Genomic DNA, 21,114 nt, shown 5'->3' with positions numbered 1-21,114 from the left:
TATATGTTACTAACCTGGAGGAGGTGCACTTTCTGTTGTTGGTGTATCTGAAAAGGTTAAAAGAAAGAGATTTATAACATTCTGAAAGAAAAGAAGCATACATAATGATGCTTCTATTTTATTGTATAGTAATATAAATTTTGCATTATAATAGTTTAAAAAATTAGATCAGACTATTCAACTGGACTCTATTTGCATATAGCCTATTACAATATGGTGCATTATTTCAGGAGGTTTTTTTTAAAAAGCAAATTACTTGCCCTTGAAGGTTTTCCTTCTCTTTTCTATAATAAATAGGCTATCTTTATTATGAGGCAAATGTTAATGCACAATATTCTGCAAACATTTAATACAAAGGAGATTATTCCCAAAATGCTGATGATCCATATTGCCCCTAAGTCTTGAAAAATTACTTGCAGGACACCTAAAAATATCTTTTTCTCCAAGCAAAACTAGGACTGGCAGCAGGGTTGGGTTCAGCACTTTTTCATGTAGCCTCTGGTCTGATTTCATGCAACCTCTGTCTCATTTCTAATCTGCTATGAAGGAAGCCAGCCCAGACCCCTCTTCAGACTTCTGTTCTTCCCTCGCAGCCCATAGTTTGGGAGAGAGAAGAAGTGTTGTCAGAAAGACAATAGCAGAAGGGATTTTAGAGAATAATTATCCTCACCTCCTTTTAACTGTGAATGTGAGGAAACTCTGCTGGCAATGCAATGTCCAAAATATTACCCAACAGGAAAAAAAAAGGCTACTAAACCCTAATTACCAAAACTAAACTTCTACGGTATTAATCATGGTTTCATCAGTGGATCATTGAACAGTTGGCTTTGAACAGTGTAGTGTTCGCACCCGTGACTTTGTCCTTGTATTAGAACATTTAATCCTACATAGACAACTTTAGCTACTGAGCGTCTGCAATAGATTTTAGGTGGGGGACAACAGGGGTGGTTGGTATGAGGGCCTTGTCTTACATAGCATCCTAAGAATGCCCGCAGGCTCAACCGAACATGGAATATAACTCAACTGCCTAGACTAGAGGCTCACTTTTGGCTTACCCACATGGAAGGGTATTTCATGCATGTCAGTGTGTTTTAAATAGGACCCTTCTTGAATGCATTGCGACGCTATCCTACTGCAATCCTGTGGTGCTCCAGATGTTGTTAAAATACTCTTCTCAGCTTTCCTTCTGTTAGCCATGAACTGTAATGCCCGGAAGCCTATGGGGGATCTACACCCATTTTACTAGCATTTATTAATAGCCCAGTGATATTTAACGGTAGTAATGCAGACTTCTTTTCCCGCATTTTGTTCACATGCTGTTTGGGTGACAAAAATTAGGGAAGCTCTGAAGGGACTTCAATTATCCTCACACAAACTGTATACAAATAGTCCTTGACTTACAATCATTTGTTTAGTGACTGCTTGATGGTACGTTGAAAAACGTGACTTACAACCAGTACTCACACATCTGTTTCAGCTTCCCCACAATTACACAATCAAAATTTAGGTGCTTGGCAACCAGAATGTATCTACAATGGTTACAGCATCCTGTGGTCATGTGATTTGTGATTTGTGAACTTCCCAGCCAGCTTCTGCCATGTGAAATCAATGGGAGAAGCTGGATTTTGCTTAATGACTGCATTCCATTTTATTCCATTGTTAAGTGATTCACTTAACAACCTTGGTAAAAAAAGATCATAAAATAGAGTGCAACTCGGTTACCAATCACCTTGCTTAGCAACAGAAATTCTGTTCACAATTCTAGTTGGCAGTCACAGACTGCCTGAATATGGCCGTGGCTATGACAAAGGAAACAAATTTCTAGGTGCTTTAAATAGCTGTTCCTTAGAACTATTAGTAGTTCTTCTAACCAGAATACAGGTAGTCCTTGATTTACAACCATTTGTTTAGTGACCATTCCAAGTTACAACAGAACTGAAAAAAGTGACTAATGACTGTTTTGCACACTTACGACCGTCATGTGGTCACTTGATCAGAATTTAGCTGCTTGGCAACAGGTTCATATTTATGACAGTTGTCCTGGGTTCACATGATCCTCTTTTACGACCTTCTGACAAGCAAAGTTAATGGGGAAGCCAGAGTCCCTTAACAACTGGGTTACTAACTTAACAACGGTGGCAATAAAGGTTGTAACATGAGGCAAAACTCACTTAACAACTGTTTCACTTAGCAACAGAAAATTTGGGCTTAATTGTGGTTGTAAGGTGAGGACTACCTGTAGAGACAACCTTGATATAAATCTAGGTGGTAACCATAATCTGGTGTGAGGCATTTGTATGAAACTAATAGGAAACAATGACCTTTAACTTGCACGCAAGCGAGAAGTCACCATTGTTTCAGTTAACTACAAAATGAGAAAGTTCTGAAAAATGTTAGGACTGGTGAAAAAGAGACAGAAAAGTTAAGAGGATTAAATTTCTTTGTAATGCTTAGAGATGATTTTAAAGCCCAACAATTGAAGCCCAAGTGGAATGAATCACACAATGTAAAAAAGGTCAATCAAGTCCAGGAAGATGGCCACAGGACTCCTCCCAGAATCCTGATAAAGAATGTGCTTTTTTCATGAGGCAGCTGGACTTTCCTGTTTTTCTTTGAAGTCCAATTGCCTCATGAAAAAAGCACCTTTGGGACAACTATGACCTGGATGACTGAGAATCTCCATAGACATTGAGCTGATAAAGAAGACTTCCCCCAGAAATTGGAAAACCCACCAAGAGCAAAAAGGAATATAAACTCTGGCAGGAAAGGTGGGGGGGGGGGTGATCATGAGGAAGGAGAAGGAGTTAAGTAGGGTATGACAATCAATCAATCAGAACTTTTTTTCATTCTATTCAGTGCAGAAAACAAGCCAAAAAAACAGGTGATTTGTTAGATAGAAGAGGAGGAATAAGGATACTGTGGAATTGATAAAAATTGAATGAATTCTTGGCCTCTGTATTTGCTACAGAATATAGAGGAGAACATCCCTGTGTCTCCGATTGAGCGAAGCCAGTTGAGGTAAAAAGAGAAGATATTCTGGGACCTCTCACCACTTTAAATCTCTTTTCCTGGGATTTATTTTTTAATCTCTTGATCATACAGTAATAAATTACTGAACGCTGATGACAGCCACTCAAGAATTTTTAAAAGCCTCAGATGTGAAATTGCTGATCCCTTTACAATATATGTAATTTATCTCTTTTATTGGGCTCACTAGGATAGAACTGGAAGGTAGCCAATGTGACACCAGTTTTTAAAAATGGACCCAAAGGAGAGGTAGGAAATTACAGACTAGTCAATTTAATATCTGCTCCATACAAATTGGTATTAATCAAATAAAAAATTACTAAATACAGAGGAAAAATCTGCATGGATTCTGCAGAGCTAAATCCCATCTCTCCAGTACTTTATTGAGTTTATTGAGAGCATCTGCTGGCACATGGATGGAACAAAAAGGCACAGTTGATGTTAGGAATCATTTGGAATGAGGTGGAAAATAAAATGCTCAACTTAATAATACTCTCAGATAACCTCTAGTACATTTCCATCTGAAAAGCTGTATACCGTTCTGGTTTGAAAAACAAAGGGTTTATCTGAGCTTGAAATAAGTTCATCTAAAATGATCAGGCAGCTCAATCACTTTCCTTTAAGAAAAGGCAAGAATGTTTGTCTTTAGCTTGGAAAAAAACATGACTAAGTGGGCACTTGATCAAGATCTCTAAAGTTATGCAAAGTATGGAAAAATCAAGACCGATGAACCTTACAAAGGCAGAGCCGTCAAAATGCAGCATAATTAATCTGTGGGAATATACTACTCCAAGACAAGGCAATGGCCACACTGATTTAGATAGCTTAGAAAGGAACTGGATTCTTTTATGGAAAATGTTGTGTCCTGAGCCTAACAAATAGACCCCACATATCATTTCACCTCGTATGCTGAGATGGTCCATTTTCCTGTCAGCATATGACTATACATTAGTTCACAAACCAGGAAAAGAAATGGGTCACGCAGATGGCCTGAGCAGATTACCCCTGAATCAATTGGAGCCAGATCCTGCTCCAGCCATTAATATTCTGTCTATTCAGGAATTGCCTGAGTCTCCCCTCAATGCTAGGGATGTGGCTGCAGAAACTGCCACTGATCACACACTTACATGTGTGCTGACATGGGTGTTGTCAGAATGGCCTGACAAGTGCCCAGATACTGAGTTCCAAAGCTTCTGGCACAAGAAGCATGAGTTTTCCACTTTCAAGGGATGCCTGTTATGGAGTAGCAGGGTAGTGATCCCAGCCTCATTGAGGTCTAGAATCTTGATATCTATGCATGAGGGACATCCTGACATAGTCAGGATGAAAGCGCTTGCGCGCAGCCATCTTTGATGGCCTGGACTCGATAAAGCCATTGAGGCCCAGGTGCACGGGAGCCAAGTGTGCCAACAGTCTCAGCCAGAAATGCTTCAGGCCCCAATACATAGGTGGGAGGAAACTCAAACCCTATGGTCTACGGTGCATATAGATTATGCTGGGCCCTTTCAGGGGCAATTCTTCCTGGTTGTTGTTGATAGCCATTCCAAGTGGCTGGAGGTTGTTCCTGTTTCCTCCACTACTACTGCCAGGACCATCCAGGTGTTGAGAGGAATTTTTGCATCACACAGTCTTCCAGATGTTCTGGTTTCAGATAATGGCCCTCAGTTTACCTCTTTTGAGTTCCAGGCTTTTCTTCAGGCCAATCTGATCTGGCATGCAACATCGGCTCCCTTCCACCCATCCTCCAACGGACTGGCAGAGAGAATGGTGCGCACCACCAAAGATGCCCTCAAGAAACTGACTTATAGTAACTGGCATCACAGGTTAGCAGATTTCCTTCTTGCACACCACACCACACCATGCACTGCCACAGGGAAGAGCCCTGCTGAACTCCACTAGGGTTGCCGCCTCATCACTAAACTGTGCAGGTTGCACCCTGACCAGGTGGCTTCACAGGTGTCACAACTGCGGGCACCTAAAAAACTCCAGGTGGGCGATCTGGTCTGGGCACGAAACTATGGGCCTGGTCATCCCTGGGTCACAGCTGTGGTTTGCAAGGTCTCTGGGTTGTTGTCATACGAAGTTGCCTTGGGAGACAGCCACATTCTTCGCAGACACATAGACCAACTGCATTGGAGACTGGACTCTCATCCTTCCGCTCCTGGCTCTGCTCTGATGGGGGGGAGGACCATAACATGCATTCTGGGTCTTCACAAGCCTAACAGGCCATTACTAGCTGCTACTGAGGCTATTAGGGATTCATCCCAAGGTTCCACAAGTGCTCCTAACAGGAATTCATGGGATAGGGGGTCATCCCACACATCCATAATCACTCCAGACAGGGAGTCACACCGGACGTATCCACAGTATTCATATATGTCAGATAATGCTCCAGACAGGGAGACTGACCAGGGATATCCACACAAATCACAAGCAGCAAGAGAAAAATAATTCCATCAGGGGCGCTTGCCAAATTCCTCAATTGCTCCCAAAAGGAGGTCACCAGTCACCAGAAGGTTGCCATGGAGGCGACTCCTGACTCTGGCACCTTGGGCATGTGCTTAGGGGCTACAGAGTATTGGGGCACTTCCGTTACCCAGTCCTCTCCATCTGCTGGCCTTGGACTCGAGGGACAGTGTTCCCAAGAGGGGTCCATTGTGGACTCGGGAAATTCCACCTCTCCATGGTATGCTGGCTTGGACTTAGAGGGTCCAGCCAGCCAGCAGCAGGGCAGGTCAACCGGGTATTTGGGGCAGCAAAGTCTGGCCTGCCTTGCCTGGTAGGCGAGCAGGTAGGCCAGGCACCCTCACCAGGGTCACCTGGGAATTTAGGGCAGCAATGCCCTGGCCTGCCTAACCTGGTAGGCAAGCAGGTGGGCCAGGCAATCTCTCCAGCCCTTAGAAGGTCGCAGCGGGCCAAGTGCCCACCCAAACATCTGAGAGACTTTGTGAAGTTGCTGTCAAATCATGAGGGTTCTGTTCATGAGGCCCCTGAATAATGGGAGTAAGTTGGGTAGATTATTTTGTATTATTTTTTGATTTCGGATACATTTATTGTATGAATAAAGTTGAAGGGGTTTTGCCTGAGGGCAAACTCGAGTATTCCACATTTCTTGCATTTGATTAATGAAACTATATAACACTCTTCCAATGTATGACGTACATGTGTGTGCGCAGGTATGTTCCATCTAGGGGGAAAAAGCAGGCTCAGGACGTTGTATTGGTCCCGGGCATTCCAAAAGCTGCCCGGGACCAGACACAGTGGCGCCAGCCTTGTGCACATGCGCAAGGCACGAAAACTCTCTATTCTATTGGTGGACATTGTCCGGGTTTCTGGCCATATAAAAAGGTCTGCGTGCCTTTTGTTGTTGTTCGGGTGTTGTTAGAAGAAGAATAAAGAGCTGTTTAACATTGCCATGTGTCTTCATTATTCGCATGCGAACGAAGTACATAACAAAAAGGGTCTATTAAGAGTCCCAAAGGACTCTTGTTTTTCTTGAAGATATTTTGCTTCTCATCCAAGAAGCTTCTTCAGCTCTGACTAGATAGTGGGGAATGGCAGGATTTATACTCATTGCAGACAGCTGATCATTTGCATTCTTTTAGTGCACGGGTGTCAAACTCGCCACGTCATGTGACGTGTCGTGACATATCACGATTCTTTTTGCATTGCCGACAGTGGGGTTTGGTATGATGAAACCGGCCCACAGGCTGGCAGTTTGACACCCCTGTTTTAGAGAGTTGTTGAGGCCATCTGGAAGTTTGTCTGTGTCATCAGGGTCACCTGAATAGTGCAAATGGGTGTGGAGCCTTCTTGGAACTATTGACAGGACTGTGTTGTGGACTGAAGATAGATGATGTCGTATCCCCCCCTCTCTATTGAGAGAGGGCTGTTCCATTTGAGAATCTCCATAGACATTTAGGTCTATTAAGAGCAATTAGGTTTTAAGACTGAATGTGTTTCAGCATGCCCCCAAATGCCTAATACTGCAGGATGTGGAGGATCCTAATATTCTGTGCTTGCATTCGTGATCCTTGTGAAGGATTTTGCACAGAAGAAATAGGCAAATTAAAACTCCCTGATGACCCTGGAAGGCAAGGAGTTTGATAACAAAAATCAGATTGTTGGGGGGTTTTTTGGTGTGAAATGACATTATATATGATAGAAGGTGCTAATATACAGAAAGGGCTGGTTTGAAGCTTCCCTGGGAATGTAGAGTTTAGAGGCTCCAGGTCAGGCTATAGTATGGCCACTCCATGATATATGTTGCCTTTGTGAGTCTTGTGTAACATATCTATGGGTATATATACCTCTGCTGAAACCAGTTTTTTGTGTTTTGTCCAGAAGGCCAGTGATCACTGCCAATAAAATATACTTCATTGCATTTGTCTTCAAATGCTCTGGCTCCTTATTTAGGTGGGCATTTTTCCTATCACAAAGGAGATAAAAATGGAGGAGTGAAATACCATCATCTTCTCTTTGCAGTAACCTACAGGCATCTGGATGGCCAATATAAGAAACAAACTGGTGGGCTATGATAAGCCATGGCCCAATCTGGCAGCGGCATTCACACACATTAGTGAGACTGGCTTTCTATTCCAGTAAGAATCCTGATCCATAGGTACCACTTGTCTTATGACCATTTGTTTAGTAACAGTTCGAAGTTTTCAGGGCATGGAAAAAAGTTACAATTGGTCCTCACACTTATGATATTGCAGCGCTTTTGCGGCCATGTGATTGAGATTTGCGTGCTTGGCAACTGGCATGTACTTACAACAGTTGCAGTATCACTGGGTCACATGATTATCATTTGCAACCTTCCCAACTGGCTTCCGACAAGCAAAGTCAAGGGAGAAAGCCAAATTCACGTAATAACCATGGCAAAAAAGATCATACCATCTCAGGTGCCATCATGTAACATGACATCATTTAGTATCATAAGTCCCAACGGTGGTTATAAGCCAAGGACTACCTGTATATTTTTCTCTGAGTTGGCTTAGCTATACTATACATTTGTATAACATTCTTGTTACTATTTTATGAAGAAAGAAAGGAAGTCTTTATAATGATTTTATCTGCTGGTCCACCTACAGTAGTTTAGCATCTTTTTTTCCTACCAAATGCTTGCAGAAACTGGAAGGGCTGAGAGAGAGAGCAACTGGCTTAAAGTCACCTACTGATCTCTGTAGTTGAATAGAGATTTAAATGTTTTCTAAATGAAAACGTGAACCACAACACTTTGAACACCTCTTGATATTTGTGCTTCTTTCTAATCTTAACTGTTTGGAAGCAAAATATAAAGGGCAATTTATGTATGAAAGGTGACAAAGGTGCATTTCTAAATAAATAACTAAAGTTCAGTACCCACTCAACTCACCAGAAAAACCAGCTTGCATACTTAACCCTGCCTTAATCTAAACATTGTCTGCCAGCAGTAAAATACACAAAATGGAAATTCTTTTGAACTTCCTTAACAGGGAGTTTCAAAGTTTCAAAACAACACTCAGTTATCATCCTGGATGTTGTAAGAACATTATATGCTTTTTGAAACATTTCATGTTTCAATAGCATTTCTCAACAGTTCTCATGATTTTACAAGTTACCGTAATTAATTTATTTTGTCACTCTTAAACCTACTGCTAGTCACTGAGTATTTCAGATTCTTGTATAGCGGGATGCACTGTTGGAAGACCTGAGTTTAGGGTCTTTTTTTTTTTTAATTGAAAATTTTTAACATTTTACAAAATAAATCCCCTCCCCAAAACCCCCCCGCCCACCCATACCCTCCCCCAACTCCCCAAACCTCCCTAACCCTCCCCTGAACCTCCCAGAGTTGATTACAGGCTTATCCAAAATGTTTCAAAAGAAAAAAAAAGAAAAAGAACTTAAAACACATATAAAACTTAAGACACCTATAAATCCTAAACAAATCTAAGTACCTTAAATTAAATAAATTATTTCTAGAAAATAATAATCATTAAACACATTATAATATACTCTAAAAATCTTCTAATCTTACTTATAATATTATCCATCATTTTACATAAGTTTCTTCCAAGACACAATTTTAAGCACTACTTTCTTTAAACATCTATAACTACAATATAAAGTCTAGCATAAATCATAAGCAAATCTAAATACATTTAGTTAAACAAGTTATAGTCCCTCCGAAACACAAATTTAAACAATACTTAAAACTTAAGACATTAGAACAATCAAATTATAGTCAATCAAAAACACAAATCTAAACATTACTTAAAACTTTAAACATTAGAATCCCCACCCAAACACTAAACACATTATAATATACTCCAATCCTTCTAATATCATAAATATTATTATCATTTTCATAAGCTCCCCCAAAACACAAATTTATACATTACTTAAAACTTAAAAAAGAAAAAAAAAACAACACCTTTATACTCATTTAAATCTTATCAGATTCCATCCACAGTAGACAGTTTATAACAAATTCCACCCACAAAAAACACTATAACAAATTCCATCCACAATAAACACAATAGATATTTAAGTCTTCATCAATAACAAGTTACAACCACAAAAAACCCAGTCCTTATCAATCTCAATTGTCCATTTTCATTCTCCATTCATTATCATACTGATATTATTATTGTCAGCCTCGATTATCCATTTTCGTTATGAAACTTAAAACAAATGCTTTAGGATCTGCCCTCAAAAGCTGCTCCAAATTTCCTGAGTCTCCCAACGACTCAAAAGCCAGTACATGTGGGGATTCCTTAAGCTCCTTATTCTGTTGGTCTTTTTCTTTACAATTATATGTTGCACAGATTTTCCTCTGCCCCTTCCTCTCAACTTGTTGAAGCCCCTCAAGCTGAAATTTCCCATTTTTCATCTCAGATGACCCTTCCATCCTTGAAGGTTGCTCCAAAGGATTTATAGGTCTTGCTTCTCCCACAGATTCAGCAACCACTAGGTGTGAAATTTCATTACTCTTCTTCTGTTGCTGCTTTTCTTTACAGTTTTGTGCTACACAAGTTGTCTCCTGCTCCTCAATCTGAACATGTTGAGACCTCTTAAACAGGGGTTCCCCAATTTTAGAATCTTCAAACTGTAATTCTACATCCATTTCTTCCAAAGTCTTGAACTTAATAGATGGAGATGAGCATGCCCCCAATACTAAAGTATAAAAATCTTTTGCTTGAGAAACAGTATTAAGTCTGTAACATATCCCCAGGTAATTCACCACCATTCCAATCGGAACATCCCATCTAAACGAAATTCGTCTCATTTTAAGTTCATTTGCTAAAAAGGCAAACTCCTTTCTTCTTCTTAAAATTTTAGATGGGATCTCCTTTAAAATTATAACATCTTGTGAAGCAATTTGAAATCTCTTCTTATAAAAAGCTTGTATAATTTCATTGCGTAAAGATTTCTTCCCAAAGTAAATTACCACATCTCTTGGCAAATTCTTTTGTACTGCCACCGCAGAGTTGACTCTAAATAGTTTTTCAATTTCACTAAGTATTCCTTCTTTTTCTTTATTCAAAATTACAGCAAAGTCCTTTGCAACCATCTCTTTCAGATCTCCTTGCAAGGACTCTCCCAAGCCTCTAATTCTTAAGGCATATTCCATTTGACCATATTGAAGCATAAGAATCTCATTTTCCATTTCTTTTTCCATACTTTCAATTTTTCCCTCCATTAATTCCACTTTTTCAGCTACTTCTTCCACATGGGAATTCAACTTTTCAAGAACAGAAGCAACTCCTTTTAAAGCCAAGACTATGTCTTGCCTCAAAATCTTATTATTTTCTTCTAAAATCTTTTTCATTTCTGCCCTAATTTGAATTGTAAAATTTCCCATCATTTCTTGCATATCCTTCACAGTTGTTGGCTGGGCCACAGAAGATTTAGGAACTGTGAAATTCCCTGGACGCTTTGGAGCCATCTTAAAAAAAAAAAAAAACTTTGCTCCTTCTTAAAAATTACAAAAATTCCTTCAAAAGAAAATCATAACTCCCTCAAAGGAAAATCTTTAAAATAATAAGAAAAATAAAAAAATAAAAAAGAGGGAGTTAGAAAAGAAGAGAAAAAATAAAAGAAATTAAAATATACACTCCAATCATTAAAAAAAAGGGGGGGGGGAGAGAAAAAACCAGAATGCCTGCCCTTTAAAAATACAAGAGACAAAGCAACAAATCAAACCAAAACAATAATAATACTTCTAAAATCCATCCAATTCATTAAAAAGGAAAAAAAAAAGGGAGAAAGTAGAAAAAGCCGATCGCCACTCTAGCTTCCCGAAAAAAAGACGCTAGAAGGTCTCCCGATCGCCATTTACTTTCTCTTTCAACAAAAAAGCAAGAAGTAAAAAAAAGACTATAAACAGAACAATAAACCTTTGGATTTAAAATAGATATAAAATCAACGAAGGCGAAAAATAAATCAATAAAAGAAATTAAAATATACACTCCAATCGTTAAAGTGAAAAAAAAGGGGGGGAAAGAAAAGACCAAAATGCCTGCCTTTTAAAAATACAGAAAACAAAACAAAAAATCAAACCAGAACAATAATGTTTAGAAAGTTAAACAACAAAAATTAATAATACTTCTAAAATCCATCCAGTCCTTAAAAAGAAAAAAAAAGAGAAGGTAAAAAAGCCGCTCGCCATTCTAGCTTCCCGAAAAAAAAAACGCTAAAAAATCTGCCGATCGCCATTTTACTTTCCCTTTCAGCAAAAAGCAAAAAATAAAAAGAGAGACTATAAACAGAAGAATAAACCTTTGAATTTAAAATACATATAAAGTCAAGGAAAGCGAAAAATAAATCCTCTAAACAACTCTGTCCGCTTCTTAAAAAAACTCACTAGATCACTTTAAATGCGGAGGTGGTTGCGAAGGCTTGTTTTGTCCCAAGGACAAAAGCAGCTGGGAAGCGGAGACAGTCTGAACTCCGTGGGAGCACTCTGTCACCCCCCAAAAAAGAAAATTGGGGGTACATAAGAGGCTCTACCACTATTCAGACAACCCTCTGCCCCCCCCTTTGCCCGGGAGGGGGATTTTGAACCGCTGAACAGCTGATGTATGCTGTTCATAGCGGTTCATTACACTTACCCAGGAGGACGGCTAAAAAGTAGCCGCCATCGCCCAACGCAAATCCACCGGAAGTTCGAGTTTAGGGTCTTATCATAGAAAAAAGTTATCTATGTGACAGCTGAGTCTACATCAACTTTATGGCATATAGTCTGTAATTAATAATAATTCTGATTTTTGTCACCTTGTTTTTTTACAATCTTGAATTCTGTATGCTTTCTTTTCACATTGATTTTTAGACCATTCACTTAAAATATCCACTGTCCACATTTTCCCCATTATATGATTTTTATACACTACTTCACGTGTAGTAGTTATATTTAACCATAGCCACCCTCCTTCCTCCTGCTGTGTTTCATGGCTTTTTCTTGGGAATTTGGTGGATGACAAAGGAGAAGCAAGGGAAGATCTTCTGGATGCCCAATGCGGGAAGTAAAAATGTGTGCTCTGGCAAGCACCCTATGCTTTATTTCTCCTCAGTTCCACACTGCATTTTCTTTCAGGGTGACCATGTGGAGGTGCTGTCAAATCGCCATGGAAACTGCAGAATAATCAGCCTGATATCAATACCTAGGAAGATCCTGGAAAAAATAACCAGCAACAGATCTGTGAACACCTAACAGCAAGCAAAGTTGTAACCAGAATCCAACATGGGTTTGTCAAAAACAGATCATGTTTCATTCTTTAACAAGGTGACTAAATTAGTGGACCAGTGAAATGCTGTGGACATAATATACTTGGATTTCAGTAAGGCATTTGACAAAATAGATCACAACCTTCTTAGTAAGTTAGAAAAATGTGGGATAGACAGCACCACCAGATGGATTCATAACTGACTGACAAACTGCACTCAATGTGTAATTCTTAATGAAACTACATCTACTGTACATGAGGAGAAGTAAGCAGTGGGGTAACCCAAGGTTTTGTCTTAGGCCCAGTAGTCTTCAGTATCTTCATAAACTATTTAGATAAGGGAATAGAAAGGGAACTCGTCAAATTTGCATATGATATCAAGCTGGAAGGAATAGACAACACCCCTGAAGGATCTCGACAGACATGAACTCTGGGCCCTATCTAACGAAATGAAATTCAACAGTAAGAAGGGAAAGGTTTTACACTTAGGCAAGAAAAAACAAATGTATAGAATAGGTGGAACTATAGAATAGGTGGAACCTGGCAAAACAGCAGTAATTGAGAGGAATCTTGGAGTCCTAGTGGACAATATGAGTTAGCTGTGTGAGGTAGCCACCAAAAAAGCTAATGCAATCCTAGACCACATTAACAGAGGGATAGAAGCAAGATCACATCAAGTGTTGGTAGTATTTTATAATGCCCAGTAAGACCACATTTGGAATATTGCATCCAGTTTTGCTTGCAAAAAAAAGATGTTGAGACTCTGGAAAGAGTGCAGAAAAGAGCAACAAAGAATATCAGAGGGTGGAGGCTAAAACATATGAAGAACAGTCGCAGGAATTGGGTGTCTAGTCTAGTGAAAAGAAGTGACATAATAGCAATATTTGAGGTGCTGCTACAAAGAAGAGGGGTCAAGGTCCCTTTCAATTCTGTTGTTCTATTATTCTACCTCCTGGACACTGGGAAGCAAAAAAACAAACAAACCAGGGCATCCTGATGCTTTGATCTCAGGTGGGACGGGGGATAATGCCAAGAACCAAGAAGAGTTCAAGACAGAAGCTTCTAAGAGTGGGAAGTTCAAGATAAATATTACAAATTTTCTCTCCTAGAAGTTGAGTTTAAGGTTAATCAGCTCAGCTTTTTAAACTCTTCAGAAGCCCTATAGTTTTGTGGAGATACAGAGATAGGCCCTGATAAGTGGCAGAGGGGGCTGAATTTTTAATTATTAAATTTAAATTCTGTCCTGGCTTTATGTTACCCACATTTTGGTCCTAGTTACATTCATCTTTTGAACGGAGTCTCCAACATGTCACTCAAAAGACCATGAACAGCCCTTAACTTGAGAAGCATCCTGATACATTTCAGCTACACATAGGGAAAAGCAATGTTAGCCTCTTTGAAGATAAGAGCAAGATTAGGTCTAAAAAGGAAGGCAAGAATTGGCACTGGTATCATCTGAACTTAGGTCTGTAGTAGATTCCCTCTTTCAGTTGGCAATTAACTTGGACTGCATGGTTCATTTATCTATCAACAATAAGGTGTCCATGGCTGCCACTTTCAGTTCTGAAGGAAGCCAACAGTAAACCTATCACAGCTCCCAGTACCAAAGGTTAACCAGACTATTAGCTTTCAGGATAGACCTTTCTGCCAAGAAAGGAAGAACAATAAAAAAGAGGACATGTTACTTCTGTAACTGTTCAGCCTTTCTGATTCAGCATGCTCAGTGGAGTCCCTAGATGTCATTCTTTACCATCCAGTTGCCTTACAAGGTCCTCTGGCTAGGTGTTGTGAGGGTTATACTATACTAATTCCCCACACTGAATGCCTGAGAAAGCATTTCATCCCCTTATAGAGAGGTTTTCCTCATTAAATCATGAGGACCCTCTTCAGCTGCCAAGACTAGGAAAATGTCAATACAGTTTTAGCCAGGAAAGCTGAAGGTACTTCAGGCTAAACATAGAACATGACCAAAAAGATTATAAATACCTGAAATAGAATTGCAGAATAAGAGAAGAGTTGAGGGCCTGAAAGTGTATATTTTAGAAAGTAGCAGTATTTGTTTCTATGTTGATTTCACAAAAATCTTTCAAAATGTATTTTGAAAGAAAGATTCAGTAGGAAGAAAGTCAAGTTAAACTCAATTTCTGAGGACAGCAGAGATACATTCATGAAATTCTCTCAGTAAGAATACTGAAATTCTTTGCCACTGCTGTCTTTCAAGTTGTTTCCTAACTTTTCAGCCTACCCTACAGCTCAGCTATTCCCTGGAGGTCTCTTGTTCAAGTAATAATTAGTGCTAAACCAGCTTAATTTACAAGGTTAACCATATCGTCCCAGGTAACATATAACCCAATAGCTCTGAAAAATTGCAACACTAGTAAGTTGAAGAAAAAAAATCAGTCAAAATGGCCATTTAAGAATATCAATGAAGACATACAAGATTTAAATTTATATCTCATTTATTTATTGCACTTTATTCTAAGGACTATGTCATAAAAGCATAAAACAAATACGTATATTCTATAAAATAAAATAAAATTGAGATAAAAATAATTAGGTGCAAAAATAGAGCAGATGGACATAAGCATGACAGTTACCATTCTCATTCCTCAAATGATCTCAGAATAGTTTGGTTTGAAATAATTGCTGTAAGTTGACCTGCTCCAAGAGGGGACCCATTCCATGGTGAGTATTGCAATGGGAAAGCATCGACTATGGACTGTCCTCTCTTCACCTCATCAGCTTGATATAACATCATAGATTGTAACATATAATACATCTGAATAGCTCATATGGGCAACTTCAAGGAAGTTAGATGTAAGTAACCTAATTGTAACTCCACATGGATGTTAGATGTTAAAAGTAGCACTGCAAGTTGCACTTGAACTATGCTGTGATTGAGAAACTGATGTTAGATGACTATGATGACTCCAATTTGCTTGTAATATAGACCAATTAGACCACCGGTTTCCAGGTGTTCTTCAAAGGCAGAACCATGACGAGTGACTAAAATAATTTACTTGGGTGTTGATGAGTGCCCAAGTCATCCTTGGCAGGGAATCTCATTCCAGGAAGGACCACAAACATGCATCAGCCAAAGATGACTAAAAATACCCCCATATGTTCCACCTGCTTATCTAACAATAACTGAGACTCCTAGACCCTCATGTCACATTCCTGCTCTTTAAAAGGGAATACCAGATCCTTTCTGCATGAAACATACCTTTTGCTTCAGTTTTAGCTAGTTTTTGTTTCATTCATATCTCCAGACTCTGGTTCGAGACTTTTTTACCCCAGGAATTCTATGACCACTTGGCTGGCTGGCTTGCTCATTCATTCATTTTCATTCCTTCATTCACATGCTTGTATGCCGTTTCCCATTTAGAACTCTCAAGGGCATTTATAATACAGTGTTTAATGATGAACTTTACTGTTAAACATTGAACCTGATTAGCATTTAGCAAGACAACCTACTCCACAGAGATTTTGCTGTGATAAAGAATTTGGAGGAGGGAATGCTGTGTACCGTGCCTTGAGTTCCCAGAGGAAAGGTAGAATCAATTAATTAGATAAATAAATAATGCAAAGGTCAATGGAGAGGTTTTTTAAAAAAAAAATGTGGGGGAGAGGTCAATGCTAAAAAGACCGATGAGTATGTACTTGTGTTGAGACAGCATTCTAAAGTTGGAAGAGTACTCTAATGTTTAAAAAGTATTTAACTAGACATTATTGTTCAAGAGAGCATGGAAGCAACTTAAGTTAAGAAAAATGCCATTACTTTCCCAATTTCTTTTAAAAATTAGAAATAGCAATATGAAAATTAAATAGATAGCTCAGTTTTCCTTTAGGACTCTGATCAATTGTCTTGTCCTCCCATAGAGTATCTGTTAACTAAATACAATCATAAACTTTGAAAGTGACACATTTTTTTTCTGAGCCAAGTGCCTCATTTGGCCTTTGGATGACAAGCCAAGACCCATAATTAGTGGGTAGAACCAAATTAAATGTGATTTTCTTTTCTTATATTGATACATTATTAACAATTTCTCCTCCCTCCCACATTAAAAATTACACTTGGATAACTTTTGCAGGTTCTGAGGGCCTCAGCCATTCATTTCTCTGGAAGAGCAAATATTTATTTTATGTCATCATGTACATGACAGAAACAATGATGTAATTATTTGTGCAATGTTAAAACAAGTGTGACATTATTATGGTTTACATGTGGTTGTGTGGCCACATCTAGGGGGTCAAATAAAATCTTGTAGAGGTTTTGAAGAAGTTTTAATATAAATGTTTTTATATTTAACATTTAATATATTTATATTGGTGGTGGTAAGTTCACAGTCTTGAACATTTTCTGCAATTCTGGGTACACCTATGAATGTCATGGAATGCAACTCTGATAAACAAAGAATGATCCATGGAAAGAAGAACATTTGCAGGCTTGTTGCAGCAGCAAATACTACATACTGCCTTTCCAAAACCTATCTATTGCAGAAGAATTTCTTGAGTCAGATTAAGGGAAGTTTACTGGAAGGTCTCCTGAGGCCACGTTCCATGGACATCCCTTTCTTTATATCCCTCTCACTCTGCAGCAGAGAGCCAGGCCTCATCTGTATGTCTGCGGAAGACACTCTACCTCTGCAGGCCGTTTTTTTAAAGCAGGTTTTAAGACATTTTATAACTGAAAATCTACACATCTGTTCTTTGCATCCAGATTTTGAACATCCAGATTTTGAACATCTAGATTTTCCAAATCTCTTTCAAAGGTATAATCTAGAAAACTAAGTTTTAAAACGGGGGAAACATTTATTGGAAAATTCATTTTTCTTCTTCTCAAAAGGAAGGTCTCACTGTTAATAGGGTGATCAAATTCTAATCCTAAGGCAGGCCTAAATCTCATGGGTAAGGATGCCACTTCTCCAGCTTTGAACTTCTTGTGTGCAGACTGAACAGCTGACGAGGGAAAAGAGGTTATCTGAAGCTGTGGGAGGGAGACTCCCACTATGTTGTGAATGCCATTGCATCAACTGAGGTGGATCAAAAAGTCTGCAGGAGGCAGACTCCCAGGGCTCCAGAATCTCTCTTCTGCTGTACTGCACAGCCTTCCTTCTGTATAATTGCCAGCTGTGACTCAATATGCTGCAGTCAACAGGTCTCTTCTGCACTTTAGGGCAGAACCAATATTCCTGCTGTATCACACAATTTTATAGTACCTGGCAGCTATCTTCAAGCACAGATTAGTGCTTAAATTATGATGATACTGTGAAGCAGAAATCTCCTTCTTGTTGCACTAGGCTACCCTTATATCAGGGGTCTTCAAACTTGGCCCTTTTATGACTTGTGGACTTCAACTCCCAGAATTCCTTGGCCAGCGTGCTTGGCTGAGGAATTCTGGAAGTTGAAGTCCACAAGTCCAAAATGACCAAGTTTGAAGACCCCTGCCTTATATCTACTCCCTATCAAATATAACACACAAAACCTAAAGCAGATCTCCTCAAGCAAATTTACTTGTACTATGTATTAACAAGCTCCTCTTTTTATCTCCTGATTGCAGATGAATTGTAAACATGCATATTTACTAAAAATAAATAAATAACTTCCATTGCATTTGCTGGGAACCAGTATCCAATAAAGTGTGCAATAGACTTACTGATTCTGTTGACATGAAGTTTCAAAGACAGCCTTGTTGAATAAGGCTAAATGCAATAAGGTTGAAAATGTAACCCATCTCTGCTTTATACACTAGAAGAACATGCCTAGAATATCAAGATGCGACATCTAATTAAGAGAGTAAAAGCACAGCTGTTACTTAATTTTGCACAGAGAAATGCTTTCATGGTTTAGCCATCCAAGAAAAGGATTATGTATCCTGATTTACACCAATAGCCAAGCTCACCAAGGAGCCTGATTCTTGCCAGACCATTTGTTGACTGATGAAAATAGAGTAGCTACTTATGCATTTCCATCACTCTTATTTTTAGACAGAACTGCATTGCTATTTTTTTTAAAGAAAAGGACTAAAGAGGAACAGATCTGAAGAAAATGTGCCACTCAATAATGATACAAATTTATGAGATGATACAGATGTAGATACAGATGCAAATTTAGATTTAGATATTGGGGTGCTGGAAAACATCAGGGCAACCTCTGGATGTCCAAGAAGCACTTAGGAAAAACAAGTTGTCATTGCAAACTTTAGGAAAATTTGATGAGATTTCATCTGTCTTGCCTTGCATATGATATTATGCATGATTTAGACAAACTTACATAAAATATGAGATCAGTTCTTCAACTGCTGAATCTCATGTTATGATACAGCAAATGTTTTACAATTTTGAAAATGGGGTGATTGGACCATCACATAAGATTGTACAGTTCTTATGTGGTGGTGCAGTGCTTAGAATGCAGTATTGCAGGCTAACTCTGCTCACAGACAGAAGTTCAATCCTGATGGGCTCAACGTTGACTCAGCCTTCCATCCTTCCAAGGTTGGTAAAATGAGAACCCAGGTTGTTGGGGGCAATATGCTGACATTTATAAACCGTTCAGAGAGTGCTGTAAAGCACTATGGAATGGTATATCAGTCTAAGATGCTATCCCTGCATCTCTGTAATGAAGGAATGGGCAGCTATGGCTCCTTTATGATCTGTGGATTTCAACTCCCCTAATGCCTGAGCCAGCTTTGGTCACTGAGGAATTCTAGATGTTGAATTCCACAGGTTGTAAAGAGGTTGTAATGAGTGGAGTTTCTGACCAAATGACTCTATGCCTCTTCAAACTATTGTTTGATGAGGTCATGGGAAACTTCGTTTCCTTCTTATGATTCCTTATTTGACAGATTTGGACTGGCAGCCACTGAAATAGAAAAAGATATATGAAACAGAACATAAGCCCACATTCTTTCTGTATTTGCATTATACTTTGATTTAATGTTTAACAATCAATTATTTATCGTTTTTATTCTATTATTTCATTTGGTTATTCTATTACTGTCTTTTTTTGGTTCCAGTTATTTGCTGGATTTTATTTTAATTCCTGTGGCTTTTGTTCTTCTATTCCACTGTGAAACACACAGAGTAACTTTGGCATGTTGGTTGGCTATATCAATCAAATCAATGAATATATGCATACATTTAAACATTTCTCTTTGAATTTTTGATATTCATCAATCACATTTTTTCCTAGCTAATCCAAATAAGAAATAGTACACCCTTTTGGCCTAAATGATTTTTATTCTTTGACAATCAAATTGAGACAAATTATGATATATAAAGGAAAAGTACTTAAATATATACTGATGTAGGAATTATGATACCTATATCATGCCACTTTTCCAAAGATCTATGAAACGCACCTCTTCACTACCAATCTAAAATAACTTATCTCTACTGTACTCAGTTGTATTGTCAAACAAGAATCAGATTGCCCGTAAGACCAGATTAATTTGAAAAGATTTATATAGTGCATGATAGATTGCTTTATTTAAATAAAATGTGGCCCCAAAGTATTGGCAAATAAAATCATTGCTATTCCATCAGATATAAGTATGGCAGAGAAAGAGAGAATGAGATGATGGAGATAATAATAATAATAGCTTATTAATGACAATTATAAAGTGGACCCTTAAAACATCTGTCAATAAATTTTCAGGCTATACCCATTTACATATAGCTAAAATTATTATTTTAACTATAAAGCAGATAATTGATATATTTCTTCCAATTATACAAGCTTTACAATCACTTTTAAATTCCTGCAAAGAGAACAATTCCCTATGGTTAGTTTCCATCCATACATTCTGCCATTTATATTTAAGTAAATCAAAATATCTTCATGATTATCCTGTGGAAATAAAATTTTATTTATTTTTGCTGCCTTGATTGTAAAATATTTGCTTAAAGCAGCGTTTCTCTAATTTTCTGCAAACTAGATAATTAAATAAACATTTAGAAAATGTGTAATCACTCAATTAACGAAACACTTTAATTGTTCTCATCTTTAAGAGCTCAACAGTTCCCATTTTCTAGGAAACTAAATCATGATTACTGTATGTTTGCATTTATTTATGTCCTCCCCGCTATTTCAAAAACCTTTTAAAACTCCATTTTGTACCCAAAAGTAATCTAAAATTAAATATGTATTTACAACTTGAATTATTTTATCTACCCACACATAATGTACACAACTTGTAGCATATATTTGATAACGAATTATCTTTAGTAGAATTTTTACTAATCTTCATCTCCATCCGCAGGTAAATACTTTCTCCACTTTTCTTCTTGACTGCTACACATACCTGTGGATACCTGTACCTTTCCAAGAGCACTGATTAAGGTCAGCCCATGAAAGATTTGAATTAACTGAAGATAAGTCA

At 38.3% G+C, this 21,114-nt stretch overlaps 1 protein-coding gene across 13 annotated transcripts in view; it reads right to left on the bottom strand.

Moving 5' to 3' along the window:
* The window catches only part of MYBPC1 (myosin binding protein C1), a 107,523-nt gene that overhangs the window by 72,972 nt on the left and 13,437 nt on the right, over positions 1–21,114 (bottom strand). For 7 of the 13 annotated variants that reach the window (XM_039362628.1, XM_039362557.1, XM_039362619.1 and 4 more), the window contains exons 1-2: positions 15,958–16,006; positions 15–47 (exon numbers count right to left, since the gene is read on the bottom strand). In XM_039362628.1, coding sequence (XP_039218562.1) covers positions 15–47; positions 15,958–15,991 — 67 coding nt within the window. In that variant the 5' untranslated portion in view covers positions 15,992–16,006. Of the gene's footprint in view, positions 1–14; positions 48–15,957; positions 16,007–21,114 lie in introns of those variants that run through there. The other 6 variants (XM_039362576.1, XM_039362566.1, XM_039362599.1 and 3 more) reach the window with 1 other exon arrangement.

Source organism: Crotalus tigris, unplaced genomic scaffold (assembly GCF_016545835.1).
Source record: "Crotalus tigris isolate CLP2741 ecotype Arizona unplaced genomic scaffold, ASM1654583v1 scf7180000017588.1960692, whole genome shotgun sequence".
NCBI lineage: Eukaryota > Metazoa > Chordata > Lepidosauria > Squamata > Viperidae > Crotalus > Crotalus tigris.
This window is presented reverse-complemented; position numbering and strand designations above follow the sequence as displayed.